This window comes from Pteronotus mesoamericanus, unplaced genomic scaffold (assembly GCF_021234165.1).
Source record: "Pteronotus mesoamericanus isolate MK-2021 breed Mesoamerican mustached bat unplaced genomic scaffold, CSHL_Meso_final contig_657, whole genome shotgun sequence".
NCBI lineage: Eukaryota > Metazoa > Chordata > Mammalia > Chiroptera > Mormoopidae > Pteronotus > Pteronotus mesoamericanus.
Window position 1 is genome coordinate 15,311,444 of NW_026555229.1, and position 27,143 is coordinate 15,338,586.

Here is a 27,143-nt window from a genome sequence, read left to right on the forward strand (position 1 = left end):
GTTGATACTTGCTCAGTGCCCAGAGGAATGGTTGAAGGGACCCCACCTCCACCTTCTTCCCCAGCAGGGAGGGGGAAATACTCATTGTTTTTATAGGTAAAATAAAAGCATTTAGAAAATAAAAGCACTGTGCAAATTAGAAACTTTCAAGTAGATTCCCTGTGTCTCATAAAAAAATTGAAAACCTAAGAGCATTTTCCATGTGTTGATGTATTAAGTTTAATCCCAGGCTTCATTTGTACTTTTTTGACAGTGTAATTACGCCGATAATGGATTTTTTCTAGAAAATAGAATTTATTATCTTACTTCATGTAAGAATAATATTAATGGTATTAAAACAAGTATTTCAAAACTTAAATTTTGAATTGAGAGGAGAAGTATAACACGGTGGGAAAAAGCTTTTACATATATTGCCTTTTTAAAAAAATTGCTGATGAAAATCTTGTGAGGTAGATATTGTTACTCTCATCCTAACAGTGGAAGCAGATAATGGAAGACCTGAAGTAATTATTTATGCTCAGTACAATAGCTACTAAGTGGCAGAGGAGTTGCGAAATCATGTCTGTCTGGCCCTTTTTCTGTATCAAGCCATCTTTCGCTCTTCATTAAGAGGTTTCTTCTGAATTACAAGCTCGTAATCTTCTGGATTTCCAGATAGTGTAGGGGTTACTTAAGAGAATGAGTTTTGGTACCAGACTGGTAAGGGTTTGAGATCGGTTTTTGCCCGTGTGCCATGAGCTCTGCATGGGTTTGCTTTCCTCCTTTACTGAACACTTGATGTTTTATCTCATTGTATTTTTAAAACAGTCTTATGAAGTACGTTACTATTGTTATAACTGTGTTATAACTATTATAACTCAGAAGGAAGCTGAGACTTAGGGAAGCTGACTCAAATCCCCATTAAGTGACCAAGCTGAGGTTCTTGCAGCTCCTCTAAGTGTTGCCTTTTACTTTCAGTTTCTCAGTTATGTCTTTTTCATTCAGTGAAAAGGGAATATTCTACAGAGTTCTTACTTGTCCTTTATAAAGTTAATACGAATGGGTGCATTTTACGGTACACAAAGATACCAAAAGAAAAATCTAAGCTTCTCAAATAGTTCTCTAAGATGTAGCAGTATTTTATTTTTCTACTAGCTTGTTGATTATTTGAATGCCTAGTGTAACAGGAATTTTTAATGTCAGGTTCCTGGGAGGGCTGTGAGTGGTTAGTGAATCCTCAGATTTGTATTTGAAATGTTATTTATATGAATTTTGTAGGCAGGAGCGTATAGCTTTTAAAAGATTCTCAAAAGTGATGTCAGATCTCAAAATGGTAAGAATCACGATATTATGGGAACGAAACCCAAAGAACGGTCACGGTGTATGTACAAGCAAAAGACGTATGGGGTCAGGTGGACAGAGAATGCGGAAGTGGGGCCGGGGGATAAAGAAGGCGTCGGGAAGGGAAGGAGAACAAACCCAAGCTCAGCACAGGGTAACACAATAACGGATCGGAGCGCAGAGAGGGAAAATTAATTCCAGCGAATATCCTCTCGAGGTCCTCTTCATCCATTTTGTTTAAAATGGATGTTTAAAAAGAAATCAATAAACTATTAAATAATATTTTAATTAAGAACACTGTTTTAAAAAAGACTGCACGTAAGGACCGTGTACAAAGCCCACCCTGCATGGATCCTTGTGGGGTGGTTATGCCGGCACTAGAACGAAAGCCACTGACAAACAGGATTTATGGTTTCAGAGGCTTGGTAGTATAAAAACAATTGAATTTTCTTGTTTCTGTAATGTCTTAGTCAAGTTTTGTATTCATGGCCAGGACAGAGAACAGTACTTTGATTAAGTTCTGTTTCGTGTTTGTGCTGGCTTTCCTGCGTTTAGCAGTGGTCACGCCTGTGGTGTATACAGCTCAGCAAGCTTGTTTGATCAGGTCCTCTAGGTTGGGCAGTCCCAGCTAGGTGAGGCATGGGCACGCGGCAGGCATCTAGACAGGAACTGGCAAACTCGTTCTGTAAAGGGCCAGAGAGTAGGTATTTTTGCATTTGCAGGCCAGATGGTCTCTGTCGCTACTACTCAACTCTGTTCATATAGCACGTTGGCAATCTCAGACATATGTAAACAGATGGGCGTAGCTGTGTTCCAATACATCTTCATTTACACAAACAGGCGATAGGCCAGTAGCCTATGTGGTCCCGATCTAGATGAACATGTCAATGCGGTTCTCAACTTAAGAACCGGAGTGCCACAAAATTAAAAAATAAAAAAGGTAATGGTTCGAAACTTAGACTGCATTGTAGAAACATGAGAAATAGTAGCCATGCAGAAGGCCCATTTTACCTTTTGGGTAGCTGAACTGCATTACCTAATTTCTAGAGACCTCTACACAGTTGGAATATAAGGAGGTAGGGAAAGATTGAAAACCGGGTGTTGGTGGTCAGCGTGTGATGTTGCAATGTAAGACTTCTGCATTGGCGAAGAGGAACAGTTCCAGATGGTTCTGCAGTGGGAGGCCTTGGGTCGAGCAGGAAGGTGAAGGACATTGACATTAAACAGGAGATCCAGACAGGACACAGGGCTGGACTTGCTCTTGTGGCAGAGGTGGCAGGGGCTTTCCCTCCTTACTCCTGTCTCTGGGCAGTGAGAACGAAATTTCCATCCCATTCACCTTGGTTTGTGTCGGTCCTCCCCACCCCCGAGTTTCTAGAAGAGGAAGTGGCTAGGAGGCAACCTGCTGGCACTAAGTGGAGGCAAAGATAGGCTCCTGGTAGGGGCTTTAGGTTAGGGAGGTGGGGTGAAGGTTGAGAAGGCATTTAGGGGCTGTGGTTAGTAGAGTTTTAAGTCTATGTAATTGTTGCCCCAAAGTTGAAGGGGGTGGAACAGAGTGGGTAGTTGCATGGATTCCTCCTATTGTGCAGCTGAGGTGGAGAAGCAGAGCAGTTTCTTCACATCCTCTCATAAGGGGAGATCAGAGTTATAGGGATAGCTCTTAGCGTATGTGTTTCTTTGGAGGAGGATTGGCCAAAAAGTCTGTTGTGTTTTTTTTCCGTAAAAAAACCCCACATTTTTCCTTTTCACCAATAATGTTATTGATTTGGATATTTTGAGTATGGTGGCTCTCTCCTTCTATTGGCATCTAGTGTGTGGAGGCCAGGGCCGCTGTGGAACACCTTCCGATATACAAGACAGCCCCACAGCAAAGAATTATGTGGCCAAAATGTCAATAGCACCAAGGAACTTCGCAAACCACTTTTGACTTGTTTGGTAGTCACGCCACCTTTTCCATATACTACACAAATCTTTTTCACGTTTCAGTTGTGTTTTTACCTTTCTTGAAATAATAAAGCATAATATGCTGAAAATGTTGCATATTTTCTTCCGTATTCAATATTAAAATGGCCGCACAAAAATTCACTGATTTTTGATAGGTTTTATTTAAAAAAGTGGGCTGATATGACAGCTGTCACAATACAATGTAACAAAAATTGGTTTGAATGAGGTTAAAGACAACTAAGCACCGTAAGAGCCATAGTACAGAAAAAAGCGTAATAGACTTTTTGGCCAACCCAATGTATTCTACACTAAGGGTAAGGAGTTGAGAAACATAGGACAGGAATGGATCAGTTTGAGAAGGTGCAGTGGTAGAGAAATAGAGGGGTTCTGGAGGGAAAAGAGGCGATGTCCTCATGCAGTTTGGGGTGCGTCTTCCTTATGGGGAAGATGGGTTATGTTGTATTGAATAGGTGATATTTGCAAAGCAGGGCTGCCTGTCCTCAAATTTCCAAATAAAAAAGAGCTATTTATTTCATAACTACGCATTAAGGTGCTTTTTGAATGTGTCACACTGATATTCTTACACTGTAGATGTTGAAACAGATGTAGGTGTATAGGGTCATGGAACAAATTAGAAATTTTAAAAATATTAAGTTCCTGAGGCTCTAAACTATTATCACACAGTCTTAATTTATCATACCCGACCATTGGTATTGTTAGGTTCAGCCCTGGTTTTGTAATTTTTTACAATTAGCACTGTTTTGATTTTAAGGGTTTGTTGCAACTGTGAGTTAGAAACTTCTGGAGAAGGATTTCTTGATGTACTCTACTGAGGAATCTATACCTAGTCTTAGGACCGGAGGAAACTTTTATACAAGATTCCTCTTTGTGTCACCTGCTTTTTGAGAGAATGGAAGTAATAATGACTTTAAGGCTGTGATAAGAAAATTTCTAAATTTTTATTGATGCTCTTTATTCATTGAGGTGTCGTTTTCCTGCTTTCCTTTAGCTCTTCAGCATACTTAGAATAGTTGAGTCAGCCTGTCCAGCAAGTCCAAAGCCTGTGTTTCTGCTCAGAGACAGTTTCTGTTACCTTTTGTGAATGGTCCATACTTCCATGTTTCTTTGCATGCTTTGTAATTTTTTGATTGGAGACTGGACATTTGATTATTATAATATGATAACTCTAGAAATCCAATCCCTCCCCCTCCTGCGGGTTCATTTCTATTGCTTACGTAGTTGTGTATTTGTTTCGTGACTTTTCTAAACTAGTTTTGTTATGACTGGATTCTTTGTTGCGTGTGGTCTCTAAACTCCCTGTTCCTTTAGCTTGTGGCCAGGTAGTGTTCTAGTAAAGTTCCTTGAATGTGGGAGCCAAGAGAAAAATAGAGAACTCTCCCAGGCTTCGCAGATGGACACTGTTGTGGTGCTTCTTTAGTCCTTAGCCAGGCTGTTCATGACTCTGCCTTAGCCTTCACTTCCTTTTTGCTCTGAGCCTAACAACTAGCCATTGGTGAAAGTCTTTTCTGAGCATGCAGTCTACCCTGGACATGCATGTGGCTTTCTGAATCCCCAGGCTCATGCCCTAGATAGCTTTTTAATGTCCTGATTCTTCAGAGAATCTCATTCCCCACATTTTTCTCCCAGGCTCTTGGTGTATTTATTGTTCGCTTTTACTCTAATTTTTTTTTGCCTCAGGCAGCAGTGATTGTTCCTATTTGCCTTTCAATGTTCTTATGGAATGCCTTCTGTTTGGCTGATTTTTTTTTTTCCTGAAGGCATTTCATTTTAGGTGTAGGATGGTTTTGTAATGTGTCAGCAAGTGATTTTGTGAATTAAATGCAAAAAAGAAAAAAAAAGTAAATTTGAGTTGCTCAAGGGATTAGTGCAATTAAACTTGAGTTCCTTCCTTGAACCAATCTGAATAACTGTTAAATGCTTCTTCTCTATTCTTATAACCGGTGTCATATAGATTACCCTGTATAGTCTTCTCTTTAGACATTACTCATTGATCCACTGAATCACTTGCAGTTCCCCAAAGATATACAATTTCATGAACCTCCAAGTCTTCAAACATATATACCAGCTTAAATTTGATAGTAGTTTGTTTAGGATTTTTGTATAAGGGATATTTGTAATTTTTATTTTTTCTTGTATTGGTTTTGTCAAGTTGTACTGTAAAAAGAACTTCTGCATTTCATCCAAAACGTCAAGTTCATTGGTATAAGTTGTTCTTAATATCATGTTATTTCTGTAGCGTTGGTAGTGAGGGTCCTCCTTTCCTTTTTGATAATGGTAATTAATATTTTTTCCACTTTTCTTGATCAGTTTTGCTAGAGGGTTATTAATTTTATTAGTCTTTAGAAAGCCAGACTTTAGTCATATAGTACAGAAAATAAATTTACTATATTACTTATCTATTTCAGATATTTCTGTTTTTATTATCCCATTCCTTATACTTTCTTGTTGTTTAATTTATTGTTCTTTTTCTAGCTTCTTGAGCTGTACTTGATTATCAACATCCTACTATACACATTTAAATCTATAGATTTCTCTCTAAACACTGGTTTAGCTTCATCTTTTAAATTTTGATGTGTTGTGATTTTGGTATTCAGTTAAAAATATTTTCTAATTGTTGTTGTGACTTAAAAGTCTGTCGCTCCATTTTCAAACATTTGGGGACTTTTAATTTATCTTTTTTTGTGTGAGGTTCCTGTGTACGGCGCTACCACTAATTGCATACTTTGGGATGTATGTTGACGTTAGCCACTTGCCATTGATTGATTTAATTCATTTCTGGTGTTACTTGTTGCTATAGCTTCATTTAAAAAGGGTATTCATGTTAAAGAGGCTGAGACTTTATTTCTCTCACTGTCAGCCCTGGTTAAAGAACACTTTCACAGGCCCAAAGTGTCCAAAAACATCCAGTGGTTCAAGGTTCTCCATGGCATCCGTCCCGCGGCACCCTTGTAGGCATCCGGTTCTACCTCCTCGTGGGGCCCTGTTTGCGGTACTGACCTTTCGGCAGAGCTGCGAATGAAACCTTTTCTGTCATTCTGCTCCTCTCGCAATCTGGTCCTGGGCTCACTGTTCAGCCTCATCTCCCCTCCTCAGGAGGAGAGGGTTCCTTTAAATGTTACATAGTGCCCTGGCTTTCACACTGGATCTAGAACTGGCGGTCCGCGAGTTGAGTTGAGTTGAGTTTTATAGGGCAAAGCTGTGCACGGCAAAGTCTTCCCCTAAAGGCACTCTGCTGCCGTTTTCCTTCTTTAGCATATCAGTGGCTTTTAACAGCGATCCACTAATTCCACAGTCCTTGTAATTACCCCTGCTACTCTAATATTTCTCAAATACTGGATGGAGATATGGCGTAAGCCTATTGCATTAGTCAGCGCATCACTTTCCACTGGTTTCCCAGGGGAAGCCTTAGTCACTGGGATGTTATATATAGCCTGCTGTGGGTTATTACCACCACATCTGCACCCTCGGCGTGGGGTGTAAGGAAATGATAAAAGGATCTGAGAGGATATGGGTGTAGTTCTTATGCTGCCGGCCACTCCCTAAGATGTGTCTGTTTTCAAGTATGCCAGTTAGTACTAAATTACTTCCTAAAGTTGTCCTACTGATTTATTCCTATGAGAATGCTTTTTCTTCACATCCTTGCCAATATTTTATCAGTCAGTCATTTAAATGTTAGCCATTCTATTGGGTGCATAATGGTATGCCGTTGTGATGTTATTTTGCATGTTGCTTATTATTATTATTGATTGGTTTGGGTCCAGTCAGGAAAGAGGATCACTTGGTAATTTTAATAGGAAAAATTTAATGTAAAAAAAAAATTGACTGTAACGGGGATTAGAGTAATGAGAACTTGGCTAGGAAGAAGTAAAGAGAATTTTGAAAAGTATTGCAATTGTAGACACAAGGAGTGGCCCCTTATGGCTGCTTATGAGCCATAAGCCGTAAGCAGCCACACCCTTCTGAGGAGACAGGGCATGTAAGAGTCCCCACCTCCTGGCCTGACGCCCAGGCCTTGTTGGGAGGCCATGGCATGGCTATGGCTTATGTCACGAAAGCTGCTGTAATCCTGCACTGATGGAACTTGCTTGACGTTTGCCCCTTGGAACTTGCCATGGTTACCGTATAGGATGCTGGGAAAAGCTATTCCCAGGGCAGTGTTCCTCTGGAGGCCCGAGGGACAGTGCCGGGGGACCTGTTGGTGGCTGGGTGCTACGGGCCCTAAGGTACTGTAGGGGCCCAGTGCTGGAGGAGCCAGCAAGCTGCGGGAGGTCGTTGAGTACATGGGAACCAGGAAGCGGGACTCTTTGCTCCCGCAGTCTCTGCACTGCGCTCCACTGACAAAGCTCGCCAGCTTCGCACCATGCCATCTGGCAAAGAAAAGAGATTTAAAGGGCCCAGATCAATTTTCACAGCATAGGTGAATTGTGTGAATTTTGGGGTGAGAGGCAATGGGTAACTGGCACAATCGACCCTTCAGTTTTTCAGCTTCTGTATGCTTCCCTCTAAACACAGGTGAGCTCCCCCACATCCAAACGACTCTATGTTTCTGTCTAAGAAGATACCCTTTTGCCAAGTGTCCAAAATGAAGAAACACAGTTCCAAGAGTCATTAATCGCTCATTGGTTAGCTTAATTAATCTTCATATTCCGTTGTAGTCAGACTGAATATTCCATTATCTAAAGTCTAAGTTGTGAAGTTAATTTATAACAACTTGTATGTAAAACCAAAATGTGGAGAAAGAAGATGTATATATAACAAGCAAGTAGAAACTATGCAAAGCTGTTAGGATCCTTGTTCCTATAATCTGTTACAAGGTTGTATTTGACATCTATGGTTTTGTTCTTCCACACCCGGGTTCTACGTGTCCCCTGTCCTCAGCGAGACCCAGCTGGTTGGGATTTTCCCTGGTGGAGGAGTGATCCAAACCCAGTGGGTTGAATCCTCAATCATTCTGCTGTAGTTTGGATATTTTTATAGAGCTGTCTTCTAGATCTCTCGCCCTGTTTTAGCTGTATTGAATGTGTTGTTAAACCTGCCCATTAAATGAATTTGGTTATGGTAGTTTTTAGTATTAGATTTTTTAAATTATTTTTTTCAGTGGGGCTCTGTTGCTTTTTAAAGTTTTCAATTAACTGCCCCTATTTAAAATTGTCTTTTGTCTTTGTGAACTTAGTAAAGCCTGTTTGTTTGATAGGCTGCATCTGATCACTCTCATAATTAGAACACCTTCAGGTCTCTTCCTGCTCTCTGTTGGTGCTTATTTTGTTGTCCTGTATCTTCTTATGACTAATTAGTTTCAATCATGTTAGACATTTTTATTTTAAAAAAATTATAGGTAGAAATAACTTGAGACCTACGATGATGTTATCTTTCTTTGGAGAATATTTTCGTCTCTCCTGTTAGACGCCTTGGCTGTTTTCCTATCACTGTAAGCCAATTGTGAGTCTTGGGGCTTGCCGTTGCCCCACCGACTCATCCACGGAAGGGCTAGTTTACTTCAGGTACACCTTTCCCCCAAGAGCACGTCATTGTGTCCCCGTTCAAAGTGCCATGTTGTTTAGTCGAGCCCTGCCTTTCCCAGGCCGCTGCCTCCAGCCTTTGCCCCCTCCCTTGCCGAGGCTGCCAAGAGCACTCTCAGCCTTTGGCAGTGTCTTCTGACTGGACAGATCTCTGCGGAGCAAAAGCCGCTCTGAATGCCTGGAATTTGCAACTTCTTGATCTTGCCTTGGCAGATCTTACCGTTTTGTTACTTACAGCATGCTTTTTAGATTTTAGAATTGTTCCTTAGTTTTTTAAGTTGTCCTCAGTGGCGGGTTTGTCTGGATTACCTCATCTGGTATTATTGGAAGTGAAAAATCAGGACAAGTTATTTAACCTGTTATTTAACTGTGCTTTTTGTTTTCTCATCTTCAGTATGGGATTAGCAACTACTTAACTATCTCGCAAGGTTTTGGGGATTTTATAATGAGGTAACACATTATGCACTAACAGTAGTACCTGGCATGTAGAAAATGCTCAATTGATTATCACTTTAATTTGAGAACATTGAAATTTATCTTTTGCTCTTCAAAAACTTTTCCAAGCATGATTTAGCCCCCTTGTTGACCAAAGTAACTTGGCAGGGATTATGAAAGTCACATTCATATTGACTGACCTTTCCGTCAGCCTTGATTTGGATAGATGATACTTTTTTATCGTAATGTTTTTAAGACTCTATTGTATAAGGAAAATTTAATTTTATCTAAAACTAGATAGTAACCATGATATCTGTGTGTGTGTGTATATATGTGTGTATACCTGTGAATGTATATGTTAATATATAAAGACTGATAAGCTCTGAAGTGCATATATGTTTGTATTCATATAGAAATATATAAAGGCTAAATGGGAAGCTATTTTAATTATTTAAAATATGGTCTTTCTTTGATAAAATAATTAGGCTGGAACTAAGGGGAACAAAATGAACTGGATTGGGATCCTCTTTTAAATATTTTTAAAATCTGAAAATTGTGTAGGCAAGAGAAAATGATAATGAAAACAGGTTGCCAAACTCAGTAAGTCTGTGATGGCTACTTTAAACACTCCTTGTGCATGAAAAACAAACATAGCTAACAATGTAGCTCTGACGGTAGTAGGCACATACACTCTTTCTGTATTCCATAGATCTGCATTTTGCAAAGTGCATTTGATTTTCCTTCTTTTGCCTCCACCTACTTTTTTTGTGCAGAAGAAATTTAACTTAATCTATTTTGCATCAACATTCAACCCATCAACACAATATTCAGTCGTTAGTGCATTTTCCCACTATGTAAAATGGAACAGTCTTAATACATCAAGTCTTTTAAGAAATCCAAAATAAATTCTTTTGAGATGTAGAGAAATACGTGGCAATTTGAAAAATATTCTAAGTTGTAAACAACTTCTTCCTCTTCTTTTTTTGTAAACTGCTTTTGCTTTAATGTCTTTTAAATTTTCTTATGCTACTGTATCTCTTTAAGTTGCTTTAAGGTAATTATTTACATGGTTTTGTTTTCTAGGTTAACAGAACCTTCTGGATATTTAACAGATGGTCCAATTAACTATAAGTATAAAACTAAATGTACATGGCTAATTGAAGGCTAGTAAGTATACAATTTGGGTATACTTGTTCTGAAATGATAAAAAAGATGATCATATCACTGTTAAAGCAGTAAAGTATAACAAGCTTATAATTATAGTTTACTTAATTGCTTATTATTAGAAAAACGTTCGTGATATTTTTATAGGATTTACAACTTTTAGATATGTTTAATATAAACTACAATACCCATTTACTTGTGATTAGTTTAATTTTTACATATATTTTATTTTTTGGTTATGTTAGTGTGGCATTGAATCAAGTAGGCATTATTTGTTTCTTTTAAACATCTTGTTGTGGAATTTGAAGATTCCATAGAAAGTAAAAATATTCCATGCTGGATTATACCACTGGTTCATATTATTCAGCATTTTAGTTCTAAGGGTGTTTAAAAAAACATTTGATAGAGACGAGTGAATTATCATTTTATAGGTATTTTTTCAGTATTAAGGGCTTGAGACTGAATTTATTTAAACATTGTGAATGGATCATAAATGAATTGATATGAATTGTTTGAACCATTTTATGATTTTTTAAAGAGTGTATTTAGAAAACTAGTATTTTGGGGGTTATTTAAAAAGTTTTTTAGAAATTAAAAGTTATTAATTCCTTGTGCATCTATGGTCTCATTTTCTTTACTTGTTAATAATATATCATACTGAGACCTTTCAGTCAAAGGTTTCAATCTGAAGACCTTATTCAGGCCTCCAGTTAAAAATTGTGTAGAAATATGAAAAGTTGCTTCTTGAGTGTTGAATTTTAAAATTCAACTTTATTCAAGTACAATTTGCATACAATAAAATGTACCCATATTAAGTATACAGTTCAATAAAGTTTCAGTTATATATGCAATCTATTTAACCTCCACCTTAATCAATAGAACATTTTCTGTGAGCTGAATTTTTAGAAAATGACGATATGTACATATGGCCTGTTAATAGATTTTAAAGTTGCATGTCTTTTTTTTTTTTTTTTACAAATTAGATATAACTGCTTACCAGTCTTTTATACTGATTTATAGCTAAATTATCTGTAAATAGATTTTAATAAAATACTCTACCTAAAATTTCTTCAGTGTGTTCTTTGTATATTACATATTAATTTTATAATATTTTATTTTATTTTTTAGTCCAAATGCAGTGTTAAGATTAAGATTCAACCATTTTGCTACAGAATGTAGCTGGGATCATATGTATGTTTATGATGGAGATTCAATATATGCACCTTTAATAGCTGTGCTTAGGTGAGTGCTTGTGCTTCATTGATGAACTTACAGTTTTAGAAAAGTAACTATGTATAATTCATTAATTTTAAATATATATTGCCCTGTATTTCACAATAAATTTGCAGAGATATTGACTGTCAACTTAGTTGTCTATGTAATAATGTCAGTATTGATGTAGTAAATATAAAAAAGTCATATCAGAAATGGAGATTTCTTAATGATTGTCCTTTATTTTTGCTGTATATAGTGTGTTCTTTTAAAGTGAGTTGATGATGTTTTGAGAGCTATTTGGACAGATTAATGTGAGTTTTAGCTGACAAAAGAAAAAATATATATATAATAGTTATCTTTTTATTTTAGCAAAATGATAACATTTTAAATTTTTATAAAATGGTTATTTAATGGTTTAATAAAGAAAGTATGTCCATCAGTTCTTAAAATTTAGGAATTTCGGTTGCTTCACAATATTAGTAGTTAGATTTAATTTTAAAATCACAAAAATTTTAGTATCAATTTAAAAATCTTTATGTTTGTATATACAAATTATTACAGAATGTCTTACAAATATGAGAAAATATATTAGACATAGGAAAAATGAAGAACATGTGGTGTAGATTTTATGTGTAAGTTAACTAATGTGATTGTTGACCAGTTATTCATTACATTTTTCCTTACTTTTTTTATGTACACAGTATCTCTTATATGTTAAATCATTGTTAAAAATTTAGACATAGATAACAGTTTATTGTTTCCTTCAAAATGTTTCATTTTCTTTTTACTATTTATGTTACAAATATTTGGTTTTTCAGGAATGTGAACTTTTTTTTTTTTTTTGGACAAACATGTAAGGACTTTTATTTCCAAGTAACTATTCAAAGTGACTCCTTGGAGCTTAGACACTTGTGTGACATTGCTGTCGCTCAGAATACTTCTAGAACTTAATTTTTGAGTTGTGTGAAAACTACATAAAGAGTAGCCATGAATGCCCTTCATCTAAGGACAGTAGATAGAAAACAGAGTAGAGCCTTGTGAATAATTACATTGTAAGATAATTCATTGCAACAGACAAGGTCCTGGGTTCATACACTTATTTTTAGCAATTTAGATGTCATTCTGCTATCATTGCTCTATTTTTAGGACACTATTGACTGACCATCATTTAGATGTGCGGCTTTTCTTTTATTTTTCTCGTAGTTGTAATGACTTTGCGTTAATTAATAGTGGTCCGTTAACACTCTTTCCTGCCCTTTCTTGATGCTACAGGACACTTTCGTAAGGCAGCAGGATGGGATTTAGTATTCTACTGTGAAGATGGAACAGTGACCTTTCATTAGCAAGTGTTTCTGTTAGTGGTCCCAAGGGAGATGAAACAGTTATGCTTATTGAACGTCCACTTGATGCTGAGCACTGTAGCAGGCAGTTTAAATGCTGTGTAATGAGGGTCTTGTGGAAGAATCACTGTTATCTCCATTTTACAGTTGAGAAAATTGAGACTCAGATAAATTAAGTTTACATGTAATAGATGGTAGAGTCAGGATTAGCCCTTGATAGTTTATTGACTTAAAAGCTAAGCTGTATTTTACAATGCTAAACATTCAGAATCTAATTGCCTAAATTATTCCAGCTGTATAAGTATTTGCGATTCGACAAACATTTGATAGCCTACTCAGTTCCAGAGGCTATCATAAGCCTGGAGGATGTAGGGAGAAATAAGGTCCAGGGGTGTCCAGCCTGTGGCCCGTGGGCCACATGCAGCTCAGGATGGCTGTAAATGTAGCCCTACACAAAATTGTAAATTTACTTAAAACATATGAGATTTTTTCTTTTTGTGATTACATGGCACAATATATTTAATGTGTGGCTCAAGACAACACTTCTTCTTCCAGTGTGGCCCAGAGACGCCACAAGGTTGGGCACCCCTGTATGACTTCAGGCACCAACCACCTGGGGTTGGGCCAAACTTCACAGGTTATGTGCACAGCCCTCCGTAAAACTGCCCTTAGTTCAGACACCAGCTGAGAGTTCAGTGGTTCCCGGGTTGCTCGCACTTCTGACCAGCTGGCTACAAATTTAGGGGTGCCCGCTACGCCCTGAGGTTCAATAATTCACTAGAATGACTCACAGAACTCAGGAAAGCACTCCACATATCATTAGAGTTTTATTATAAAGAATAAAAATCACAATCAGCCAAGAGAAGGGACACATAGGGAGAGGTCTGGGAGGATGATCAACAAAACATCTGTACCCTCAGGATGTGCTACCTTCCCAGCACGTGAATGTGTCACCAGCTCACCTGTGCCACAGGTGTCTAGAGTTTGTGTTAGGGTTTCATTATATAGGCATGATTGATTGAATTATTGGCCACAAGACTGAACTCAATCTCTAGCCTGACCCCCACTCTCCTTGGAAGTCAGATTGATTTCTTGTGGCTCGAAGTCCCAGCCCTTTGCACCACATAGTTGGTCTTCCCGGAGTGGCCAGCTTCCATCCTGAGTCATCTCATCAGCCTGAACTATATAGGGACCCACTGCGAGTCACCTCGTCACCATAAACTGTCAGGGCGCACCATGAATAACAGAGCCACGCCTATCCCTTGGGGAATTCCGAGGCTTTGGAGGGTATGTGACGATATAGCAATTAGTCACTGGTGGCAGCAGGAAAGCAGATTTTTCTTACACAGCACAATAAATGTTGTGATCAGGTTTCGGAGAGCGCCATATGATTTCAGAAGAAGTAACTAGTTCTTCACGGTGAATTTCGCTGTGAGTAGAAGAAGGATAGGTAAAGGATGAGGACCAGATAGGGTACTTGGAAAGGGAAAAACATGTGCACAAAGGCATAGACATACTAAAGAACATTATATTTTGGGATAGCAGAAAATGATAAGCAGTCATGAGTAACTTGATCATAGGGAATGTAAATAGAGAGGTAGGAGCCACATGACCCAATCAACACTAGTCAATAATGTCTACTGAATGCTCATTATATGGCAGGCAGTGTGCAAGCGTTCTTTATGTACATTAACTCATTTAATCCTCACCGATAACCTGTTAGTCGGGCACTACTATTGCTATTTTATAAATGAAGAATTGAGGCACAGAGAGATTCTGTGAGGGACCCAAGGTTGCCTAGCTGGTAAGCGAGGGAATCGGAATATGAGCTTGGATTTTATAATCCCTTAATCACTGCAGCATTGCTTTCTTGTACAGCTCACTAAAGAAATTGGACCTTGGAGGAGAGACTTCTTAGGTTGCAGGGAATGGATTGGATTGGAGAAATGTTATTTATTTCTATTGCATGGTGGACAATCATGTGCTGGGCATCATGTCTGTAAAGTCACATGCAATAATAATTTGAGCCCTAGAAAGAGATTATAGTCCTGCCGCGGGAGCCTAGGGACGCGAACAATGCACGGTCAATGGAATCCCAATTCAGGCGTCGCGGTGACCCCCACCCAAGTTTCCGCGCCATCCCCTGGAGGCCCTGTCTTTTACTAGGTCACGTTTACTTCTGTTCTTTGTGGGGTCTCAGGTCAAAGGGAGGCCCTGGCTTCCACACTTTGTTTCCCTAGCCCGGCGCCACAGCCCAGCAGCTCAGCCCTTGAGACCCCTCCTCCAACTTTGAAATCAGCAAACATCTGTAAGGAGGAAGGGCCTTAGCGCCTGGGCACACTGTCCTCTCAGTTCTCCAGGACATTCAGGCTGATTTGTTTGTTTTTATATAATTTGTCACTTTTCTAGTTGACGTCAGAGGCGGGGTTGGCTGGTCCAAATGGCATGGTGTGTCATGCAAGAGGCGGAAACCCTCATTTATTTAATGCTTTACAAATACTGATAAATAAACAACCAGGCAAATAAATCTTTTAAAAAATCTGTTTCAGAGACATTAACTGTTTTCATTATAAAGGCTTGGGAATATTGTTTTTAGCAAAGTACTCATTTTGATATAATCCAACTCCAGTGAAAAATACACATGTGCAACTAAGACTGGTTTTACGGAATTTGAACTCTGTGGACAGTCTCTTTTTCAAAACCTCTTGTTCCTTCACAGACATAAGCTAGTAGTTGTAATAATTTTGAAAGCATCAAGAGTTGATTACTTTTTGTTTGTTTTTGAGGCTATGTTTGCCAAATAAATTGACTATAATATTTTATTTTGTTCTCTCAAATATGCTTTGAATGGGGGAGTTTAGTTCCCAGTGGTGCCTAAACATAGGCTTAACAGTATGTAAAGGAGTGGCCTGCTGTGAGTAGCGCAATTTGTCGTTAGCAGCGTCCTTTTTTTCTCATATTGCATGTTTTCACAGATTTCGAGAGACCAGTATGGTGTAAGTAAATGATGATATGTAATTTTTCTCCGTGAACAAACAGGCTTAAAAAAGGGAGAAGTACCTGTTATTAACTTAAACTTTTCATTTTGCACATTTAATTCCCCCCAAGTTAGTTTGTGTGTGTGTGTGTGTGTGTGTGTGTGTGTGCGCGCGCCTGCGCGCGTGTTGTCTTAAGTGAGTAACGATGTATTTTTGGAATAGTTCTATATTAATGTAATTTGTGTTGGTAAGCAAAACTTTAAGGAAATATAAGAAGTGTATACTTTGAGGGGACCTAAAACACCTGGAATAGTACATTGGAAGCGAACAGCTTTCGCTAGGATGTCACTGTAGTCACTTAGCTGGTGTGGGGTCTGTTTCTTCCAGCTTCCCCGGAATTCTTAACCAGGGGGAACAAGTGGAGCGACAGGGTCACTTGTTAGAGTACCAGGGTGGCTTTACGGGACGGTTCGTATATGAAGGCAAGTAGGAGACCGTCCTGTGGTATTAGGAGAGGATGGAGAGCAGGATAAAGGGAGAAACGGGGCACGCAGTCCGAACGGGGAGGGGAGAACAGAGTGCGGTGGCGTCGGGGCGCGTGCGAGTGGGGTGTCCGCTGCGGAGGGGCCGCCTGGCAGGGGACGGATAGGAACCCGTTTTCGCTTTATTCTCCGTCTCGTTGCCTGTCCTCATAGAGATAGCGATTCTGACAAGAATACTTTTGAGTAAATTTGATGTGATTAGCAGTCGTATGTATGTTAATACACACAACGTTGAATTTCGCTCTCTTACAGTGGGTTGATCGTCCCCGAAATCCGGGGAAACGAAAGTGTGCCTGAAGTTGTTACAACGTCCGGCTATGCACTGTTACATTTTTTTAGCGATGCTGCATATAATCTAACTGGTTTCAACATTTTTTATTCGTAAGTATTTGTTACATTTCACACTGTGATGATTTTTATAATTTGACTTAAAAGCGTTCATTGTTTTTGTAAATATCTTATATGCGAGGAACGGGCCTGTGTGTCGAGTTTCAAAATGCATAGGATCTCTTCGTGACCTAAAATGTTAACAACATGCCTCAAAACACTGTCTAAGCTTGCATTAGGGTGAATTCTAAGTCTTAGGGCATTGTGGTTGCACATTTGGTTGAAAATGAATTACGAACTTTGAAACGGTCGCGGAATGATGAAACCAGTAGAAACCAGCGCAGGGTGGCTCGCAGCGGGTGTGCGGGCGGGGTTGCAGGGAGTGCCCGCCTTCCTGGGCCCCAGGGTGGGGGCTGCGGGGCTGCGGTCCTCCCCCTCCCCCGCCCCCAGGCTGCCCTGGGAGCTCTGTGTCTATTATACTCTTTAACTCTTGTCACAGCAATTCTGTCAAGCGGGAATTTTTCCCATTTTACTTAGGAGGAAATCGAGGCTTTAGGAGATAAGGTAGGTGGTTATGTCATTGTCTCCTCTAAAACAAAAATAATATTTACTGAAAATCTATTATATGTCTGACATTATTTATATATAATGACAATATAAAGTCCAAGGGCAACGTGAAGTAGCCAGAGATGCTTTCAGGTGCTTTCCTAGGAATGGCACAGAGGAACTCAGTATACTTTTTGTTCTTATTTTTTTTATGAGTGTAGAAAATGACAACCAGAGAATTTTCACCAGGAATAAAACATTCCAAATACCTTGAATCAGAAATTTATCGTAACATGTATTTGTCTCAAGTGTGTAGGCAAAGGAGAATAGATTATAGTAGAATTTACGAGTTGGTTAAAGGGCCTTAAAATAATCTTTGACAAACATCTCATTTCTACATAACAGCATATAGATGGTAGCATGCTATTTAAATATTATATAACAAGTTATATCTTGGCTTCTCCTGCGGTCTCAGGTATTTGTGAATTTATCTATTTTTTTTTCTGTAAAATATATAGTCAAAGCGTTTGAGTACTTAGACCTTTACAGGGCATTGTGCTTGGAACTGTATGTATCCTGCAGGTGCGGTCCCCGGAAGTCTGGAGTCTCGGTAGCCAAGTAAACTCACCGGAAGGGCTAAGGCCAGTTGCAAATAAATATAACTGAATTGCATTAGGGGTCAAAGGGTACAGAGTAAGAAGTTGAAGTCACATTGTGAAATTGTGGTAAATGAGGTACATAAGACGACATAAAATGATAAAACTTACAAAATATCAAGCAGGAATCTTGTTCCGTTATCTTGAATTCGAATATATACGCGTTACATTTTACAGAATCAATTCTTGTCCTAACAATTGCTCTGGTCATGGGAAGTGTACAACCAGTGTCTCTGTTCCAAGTCAAGTGTATTGCGAATGTGATAAATACTGGAAGGGCGAAGCGTGTGATATTCCCTACTGTAAAGCCAATTGCGGCAGCCCGGATCATGGTTACTGTGACCTCACTGGAGAAAAATCGTGTGTCTGCAACGATAGCTGGCAAGGTAAGCTCGCATGATGTCACGCATTTTGAAACTGGTTCACGTATCTGAGAGATTACTGCAAATCTACACTCATCTGTTTTGCTAAAGTTTGCAACACCCAAATTGCATTTCTTGGCTTTGTTTTTAGACTGTTCAGTTAACAATCAGCTTCTTAATAGTTTGCTTCTTCAAAATAGAATTGGTGTAGATTTTGTCTGCACGCTCTTTTGAGAATTGAGTGATGTATGAAGCTCTTTTTAAATTGTAGGTGTGTGGTCCTTATGAATCTCTAAAGATTTGATAACTTGATTGAAATGAACATGTGGTGCTTTCAAATTTGATTTATGATGGGTAAATAGTTTATTGCAAAAACATAGGTGCCTGTAACAAACATTTCTTAGGAAATACTGCCCTCTTGTGGCTCTTTTTAAAAGATCATAGCATATTTAAAAAGCAGAGAAGCGTATCTCAGCTACTTAATGCAAAAGATTCCTGAAGAAGGATTTCTAAACAGTTTTTATACATGTCTATCATTAAAGATTACTTTTAGACTACATTGAAGAGTTTTAGTATACTTAAATATTTAGTATAAAATAATAAATTCCGTCATTGTGAAATTAGACGAAGAGAGGCCTGTTATCCATATACTTACCCACCCACAGCCTACTTCGTGCTCATTATATTTACATATCGAGAGCTTATTTTGTGCAAATATATTAATTCTGGTGGTGGAGGGAACTTTGACATAGACAATCCATATTAGCAAGTGACATATTCATGTGTTATAATATAGCGGTAGCAGTAGGAGCAATAGTGGCTATCAGACCGAAGGAAAAACTGAAGCGAACGCAGTTGTCACAGTTGAATCCATCATTCTGGCGATCAGTATTAAAAACGTCTTGCTGTGAGTATGCCGAGAGCTTACTTTAGGGAGTTATTTTAGGGTTTGTGAAAATTATGCCCATCTCAAACCCATGTTATCTCATTAAAAGATTAGTTACTCCAGCCACACAAAATACCAGTGATTACTTATTGAATTGAATTTGATTACCCAGTATGATTATGACAGAAAGGAATTTCTTAATGTTCCTCAATTATAGGGCCTTGTCTTTTATTAAGTGGCTATTCTAATAATTTGTGACCTTTCTTCTCCTATAGAGTGCCTTGAAGTATCGTTCTTTTTTTTTTCATTTCAGTCTTGAAACTAAAATAATGTTATTTTTTCAGGAGAACATGGGATAGCAAGAATATACATAGACTAAGGCTGGGGGAAGACAGGTAGAGCTCACACATGTAGTGTTTTTCACACCCGCTGCTCACCCTCGTTTTAGTTCAACAGTCTTGAAAACAAAAGGGGAAACGTTTGTGTATACTGTTCTCTATGAACATATCTGTGCTTTGTCATTCTGTACTCTTATTCATCCTTCTTTGAAATGCTTTATTTTCTCAGGGTTTTGTTGTATAGGTCTGGTTCAACGTGCTATCTTTTGTTGTTCTGGCCTTTCACATTTTATTATTCTCCTGAGTAATGCCTCAAATCATAAAAATTCTTGATTATTAGCCAATGGAAATGGAGAAGGAGAAACAAAGTGATACTATGAATAGTTTTATGTGTAGAGACGTTTTTAAGTAAATTATAAAATATTATAGCAATCCTACATATTTTGTACCATTACTAATTCTTATTAATTAAAGAATTGATCTCTGAATTAATGGAATGCCTTGAGGGTGGAGTGCTTGCTAAGATGTTGCTTGGTTCCTTTGAGCTTCAGACCTGATCCCTGAGTCTGTATTTAAGGAAGTTGGGATTATGACCAAAATTGTTAGGAGGAGGATGAGGGCTTCATTTCAGATGTGAAGAATGTGTAGGAACCACTGGGGCGGGGAGTGGGGGCGGGTGGGGGGGAGGAAGAGATTTGTTTCCAGAACATCTGGGAAATGATCAAAGAACTAGAGATATTTGAAAATGAGAGCGAAGGAGGCCATCTTTCTGAGTGTCAAAATCTGGCACAGGTTTTTGTAATGTGTTATTTGGAACTGGCTTCTTTGGGTTAAAAATAACAGATTGTTTCCATTACATTTTATACTTTTATGTTGGTTAACTTTGGTCATTCTGTTTCGTTCTGTTCTAGTATTAAAAAACATACGTGTTGTAGTGTAGAAATTGAGATTTTATGAAGAGAACACAGAGGAAAAATCTAGCTTCGTAGTAAGTCTTGAATCCCCTTCCTAAACCCTTCTCAAGGGCCGGCCCCACCCACCTGCCTGTCTCCTGGTTTTCTCAGTTTAGTTTTTGTGGGGAGCGCCTCCTGAGACATCTTCTCAGCCAGCACTGCTCCCTGCTTCTCCCCTAACCTTCTCATCTAACTCTTTCTTCCTTAACCATCTACTTTCATCCTTTCTATCATTTGAGGCATTTTTCCAAATTATATAAGAGTGTATTCTAAGGATAGATAGCACCATTAAAGTCAATTGTCCGCCTTTTCCTGCAGGAAGTACTTATGAAACCCAAAAGCTAAAGTAGTAGAGAACAGAGAAAATGCTAAATGCAGCATTTTTAAATGGCGTACAAGTTTCTTTTATGATGTTTAAATTTTGTCATAATGTCCACCTGCCAACGATATATGCATATTACATAGATTCCTTAAAGGACAGGGACCTGTGTGGACTCATCTGTGTCTGTGACATTTTTCACGTAATGAAATTTGTATTAAGTCTTAAATAAGTCAAAGGAGGGAAAAAGGCAACTTTGAAAAGCATTTTTATTTTAAACACATTTCAATAAAAGATTTTAAAGTATAGATCTTTGCCCTAATTGATGAAGAATGGGTTCAGTAGCTCTTTCCTGTCTACTCAGAAAAACTTTGCAGCGTGCAATGTTTGCTCAGATTAGACAGGTTAAAGAGACAAACCAGCAGGCTTCCGGGATGATTTTTCTTAATCCAGTGCAACAGGACATGTTTTCCCCTACACTGTAGAGATGAAAAACAGGTTACCATCTTTTAGATACCAGGCAGATCCCTAACCGTTTGAAGATCGCCCTTATTCCTTTCCTGTTCCAGAATGTCCTGCTCACTCCTGCCGTTCAGTCCCTTTAAATGTCTTTAGGATATTCTCTAGGATTTCAGTGTTTCTTTTCAATCCAGTTCAGACAGTTCTCATAGAAGGATTGGAGTTTTCTGCCTTCAGAGCATTGGTTGAAAGATAATACCTGAATATGTAAGTCCTGCTATTTGATGGTTTTGTATAGTGGCCCTGATTCTCCGTTTAAAGCCGCCCTTTGGCCTTACTGCAGTTTCCGGCATGCCCTCTGCGCCTCCCTGCCCCGAGGCCTTTCACAGGCTGAACCTCCTCCGAGAGCAGCCCCGCCGCAGCAGCGTTCTAAGCCCAGGTCAGATCTCCCCGTCACATACTTTCATGGTGCTCCGCCTTATTTATACCATCTGTCACATTTATGTTTGTGTGATTCTTGGATTATTTTTCCTACTGGCATACAAACCCCATGAAGTTAACATGATTGTGTTTTGATCACCTTTGTGTCCCCAGCACCTTCTGTAGTGCCGGATGTGTAGTGGGTGCTCAATTTATTTTTATTTTTTGATTAAATACATGAATTAGAAATGTATTAGATTGTTAGTATAGTAGCATGTGGACATTCCAGTACAGAGGTTTGAGAAGACTAGTCCTCCAGGAAGTTATGTAATTTGCTTGGCACAGAAAATGAAATTTTAAATATTGGGAGGAACTACTGAGTGCTTAAAGTGAATTTTATTTGCTTGGTGCATTTGGTAAAGTGCATTTGGTGCTTGGATCCTTTATTGCATGTTCGCTGCAGTCTTTCGGTTTTGGATTTTACCATTTGCCATCGGGTGGCAGTACTGACTACCAGAACACACTTAAACGCCAAGGCATCATTGCAGTTGTTCAGACTTGGTAATTTTGTTCATTTTAGAAAAATATAAAATCTTTGGACTCAAAATCATGGATATTTTATCCAAAAGTAATCTTTCCTGGGTTAGTCATACAATATATTAGGACATAGGTAGTTACTTTAGGATAGTGTGTAAGAGCTGTGAGTTACAACCCATTTCACAGAATATTCTGTGCAAAACACCTAGGTTCCTTCCCTGTAGAAGGTTACCTAACATTGAAATACTTAAACCACTTGTTTTGTGGCCTCTGACTTAGGTAAGCAGGGTAAGCAAATCCTGCTCTCAATCCTAGCTAACTGTGTATTTGTCAGTTTTGATTAATCAGAATCGAAGTCTGGAAAGCTTTGTTTCAAGCTTTCCACAACTCTAAAATAATAAGTTGGTAACCACTGATCTTTGCTAAGAGAAGGGAAGTTTCCTTTCATACTGTAATAGTATCGTTCTCCTACACTTTAAGAACCAAGTATTCTTGGGACAGACCTAGTCTAATGTCTACCACTCACACAGTTCATTGTTCATTGTCCTGTTAACATTCTAACTGTGGACATTTAAAGTACACTAATATTGATGCCAGGCCTTTGGAGATTGGTTTTATGACCTAGAAAATGTTTAGAATACTTTGGCGACTGAAACAAAATAAAATTTTACTAAGGATATTAGAAGATAGAACTCTTGTATTGATGTTATCTCATTTTGCCTGTCATTGAGGAACTTCAGATTCCATACACATATTAAATCATAAGACTGTTTCTGAAACGATACATGGAAGTTACATATACCCCTCCTAAAATCTCCTTCCTCAGCATATTTTCCCTTTCCTATTAGCAACCCCATTTCTGTTTGTGAAATTGCCTTTCACTAATTGAGAGTAGTGTTGCTGGGAAGAGATGCCCAGACACCTGTCTGGATGAAATTCAGTTTGTCAGTCTCTTTGTAGAATTCTCTGAATTTCTCCATATTTTTCCAGGAAATTCCCATTTTTCCTAGCCAAAATTAGTTCCTGTGGGTTACAGCTAAAGAAATCTAATGGCACAACTAACCCTAGGGATACATTTAGAGGTTTTATATATATTTCTCTGTCACTAGAGTTATTTAAAGTAAAAGAAGTGAATGTACATTTAAACTCTGTGGAGTTATTCACAGAAACGCAGCTTAACAACCTGCATTTGATGTGGTTCAAAGTTAGTAGCGTATGTCATGTTTTTGAGAACTGCAACAAGAAAGTAAATAAAATTTGGCCCTTTACCTATGTGCCTTAATAGAAAATAAATATTTTTTTTCATGATGGCACAGATTGAATATGAATTAAAGGTATGAACCAAAACTGTATCACAAAGAAGTCTAGATAGAGAGCAGACTGACAGCTCTGAGGAGCTGGGTTGGGGGTAGGGATTGAGCCAAAAAGGAAAAGGACTCAAGATCATGGACAACAGTGTGGGGATTTGGGGGCGGGGGTAGGTGGGTGGAGGTGGAAGAAGGTATAAAGGCGATAAATGGCGATGGAAACCAGTACAATAATAAATACACGCATACATACATAATAAAAAAAGCCTAAAATTCTGGAGCAAGATTTTTCTCCTTGAAAATCCCTTATTTTTGTTTTTTTTTTCCTTCTTTAAATTATGTAAAGAAATTCCACTCAGGCTCATTCTTGCTTTGAAAAATCAAAGCCTGCTGTTAAAATATTAATCAGTAAAAGAAATAATGCAACTGTCTCATTGTTGGAGGAGATCAAGTTTTACTGCTATGTTTTCCATTCTGTGTCTTTGCACACAGCAGTTATAGTGTTTCTGGGAATATCAGATATTAATGTATCAGTCTGTTCATAAATTTGAGGCACCTTTGGGGAATTGCTGTTTCACTCACTTGAAGACATTAAATTTTTATCCTCCTTTATGGAAACTGTCATTTTATAAATTTAATTTGTGTAAAAGAAATAAAAATTTTTGTACTGATTTCCATTATAAAAGCAGAGACAGATTCCTTAAAGGAAACTTTTTTCAGTGCAAAACAATTACAATACCTGGGGAAGGAAGACAGAATGCAATTCAGTAGTTATGGGATTGCTTTGAAAAAACTTCTAAAACTTTGTAGTTACTTTATTCTAGGTTTTTTCCTTTGCTATTATCTACTAATTGGATTTACTTGTGATTATAGGAATTTTTTTTTGCTTGAAATTTTACTGTTCTCTTTGGGCATGTATATTTATACTATCTGATAACCCTAGTCTTCATTAACTTATTTTGCCTGTAGGCTTAATTATACTTAGTCTCCTTGTGTATAAAATGAGGGGATTGACTTAATAATAACAATAAAGTTACTATTATGAAGCTTTTATTATAGTATTAAGTACAATCTCATTTTATATTCACAGAATCCTATATTCTTTTAGCTGTAATCTCCATGATTAAACTGAAGCTTAGAGAAGTTAAGTAACTCATCCAAGGTTTTACAGCTAGTATTTAAGAAAGCTGGGTTTGACTATATGCTCACGCTTTTAATCATTTATGGCTCTAAGGTTATGTTCATTCATTCATTCATTCATTCAATAAGTGTATACTGAGACATATCATGTAGGGGTTGTAGACTGTTCAGGATTTTTCATTTTATTTTAAGTATGATGGGAAGTGATTGAAAGATTTTGAATGGGGAAATGATAAGCGTAGATTTATATTTATAATTATTCTGGTTACATTGTGGAGAGTTGAATGTGACAGGAAGGAAGCAAGAATGGACACAGAGAGACCTGTCTGGAGGCTATTGCAATAGTCCAGGTGAGAGTGGCTGGTGGCTTGGAGTAGGATGTTAGTGCTAAAGGAAGATGTCAGTGGTTGGCATCTGGTTGAGGTGATAGGATTTAAAAATATTTATAATGGTAAGGTATGGATACTCAGACACCAACTGATCACAGTGGATGCTGACCTGAGCCTGGAGCAGGGTCTGGGACGAGCCGTGCGGTGCCTTCAGTTGCCCATTGCGCAGAGGCCTGGGTCGCCTCAGAAGGGGCCAGGGGAACCAGGAAGGGGAGCCTAGGTACTTGGGTATGTGGCGCAGCATCTACTCCATCGGAGCATTTCCATGTTCGGACAGCTGGAGAGGCTGGATCCCTGCGGATCTAATGAACGTCAGTTCAGGATTTATCGGTGGGTTGCATTTGGGGTGTGGGAGAAAGAGAGAACTCAACAATAGAGTCAAGGTCTTTGCCCTGAGCAACTCGGCGAATGAAGTGCCATTTACTGAGATAACAAACCCTGGCCAGGGAACCGATCTGGGAAGAGAAACATCGCGATTTTGGTTTTGGACATGTCACATTTGAAATGACCCTTAGACATATCGGTAGACATCCAAGTGGACATGTCATGTGGGTAGTTTGACTTTACATCAGGAATTCATGAGAGATTGTGGGGCTGGAGAAATAAATTGGAGAGGGACTAGCGTATCATTCTACACTGCGTGATTGTAGACCAGCCTCCCTTCCCCCAGAAACCCATCTCTCAGAAGCCTGTCACTAATGCGTGACGTTACAGCATTAGAAATTCATTTATGCTCTTTGGGCTATTAAACTACACATAACCTGTGGAAAAGGTAGCATATTCAATTTTTATGAAAACCTACTGTAATGTGAATTATTTTATTACATCCTTTCCAAGACAGCTGAGACCTACTCATCCTGAGGAGAGTCTCATAGTGACTGACAGAAGTTGTGCAGGGAGAGTTATGCAGCGATATCCTCTCAGGGGCTAGATTAGGCAATGGGAGGGGGTTTCTCATGGATGTGTTTTTATAAAAAGGGAGTCTCAGATGGCCTTAAATGTAGATATCAATGTTAGAGTTTTAGTGGATGGCAAAGGCTTTGTGTATATAAAGTGTTCTTTATAGTTATTTGTGTTTTAAATTAATATTCAGTCCCTGGCTGGAGTGGCTCAGTGGACTGAGCACTGGCCTGCAAACCAAAGGGTCGCCAGTTCAATTCCCAGTGAGGGCACATGCCTCGGCTGCAGGCCAGGTCCCCAGTTGGGGATGTGCGAGAGACAACCACACATTGATGTTTCTCTGTCTCCCTCCCTCCCTCTCTGTCTAAAAATAAATAAATAAAGCCTTAGAAAAACCTACTTTCTGTTTAAAAAAATTAATATTCAGTTTATAAATTTACATTTTAAATCATTTTAGTTATACAATGCAGAAAGCTACAAACTATGAGATTCAATTTTCTGTAAAAATTTAAGTCCTAGTCATAAACCTTTCATTCTGTTCATGGATGTATCAACTCAGAGTAAAATAAAAACAATCCATACAGTTGGCTATAGATTATTCCTTCTGATAATTTCTGGAAGTTACATAAAATGCGGTAGTAACAAAGATAGGAAGAGTTGACTGCTATTGTCTTTTGTGTATAAAAATGAGATATTTTAGATTACAGAGTAAAATAAAAAAAACACCCCTCTGGAATCCTGTTTTCCGTATTAAATACTGTTTAGTTGAAATTAATTAATTAAATGAGCTTTTAGTATTAGTGTCCTGGAACTCCTACAACGAATCCCCACAAGCTTACCTTTCCAAGGTTACCAGCCTGAATTAGTTTCACTGGCCCTAACCCAGGCGCTGTAAGAGCCACACCCCTCTGCGGCTCTAGGAAGGACCCGTGCCCCCGCCTTTCCCAGCTTCTGGAGCTGCCACGCCCACATTCCTGGCCCCCGTTTCCCTTCCCCTGTCTTCGCATCTAGCAGCACAGCGTCTTGCTTCCTTGGCTACATTGCTGCTTCTCCTGGAGTCAAATCTCCCCCTCTTCATAGGACCCCTGTGATTACATGTAGAGCCCATTTAGAAGGTAATCCAGGA

The 27,143-nt window shown here is 38.6% G+C and overlaps 1 protein-coding gene across 1 annotated transcript in view; it reads left to right on the forward strand.

Annotated features, from left to right (window-relative positions):
* The window catches only part of ATRNL1 (attractin like 1), a 498,803-nt gene that overhangs the window by 9,216 nt on the left and 462,444 nt on the right, over positions 1 to 27,143 (forward strand). The window contains exons 2-5 of the mRNA XM_054581578.1: positions 10,323 to 10,406; positions 11,532 to 11,645; positions 16,731 to 16,859; positions 18,185 to 18,393. Coding sequence (XP_054437553.1) covers positions 10,323 to 10,406; positions 11,532 to 11,645; positions 16,731 to 16,859; positions 18,185 to 18,393 — 536 coding nt within the window. The remainder of the gene's footprint in view (positions 1 to 10,322; positions 10,407 to 11,531; positions 11,646 to 16,730; positions 16,860 to 18,184; positions 18,394 to 27,143) is intronic.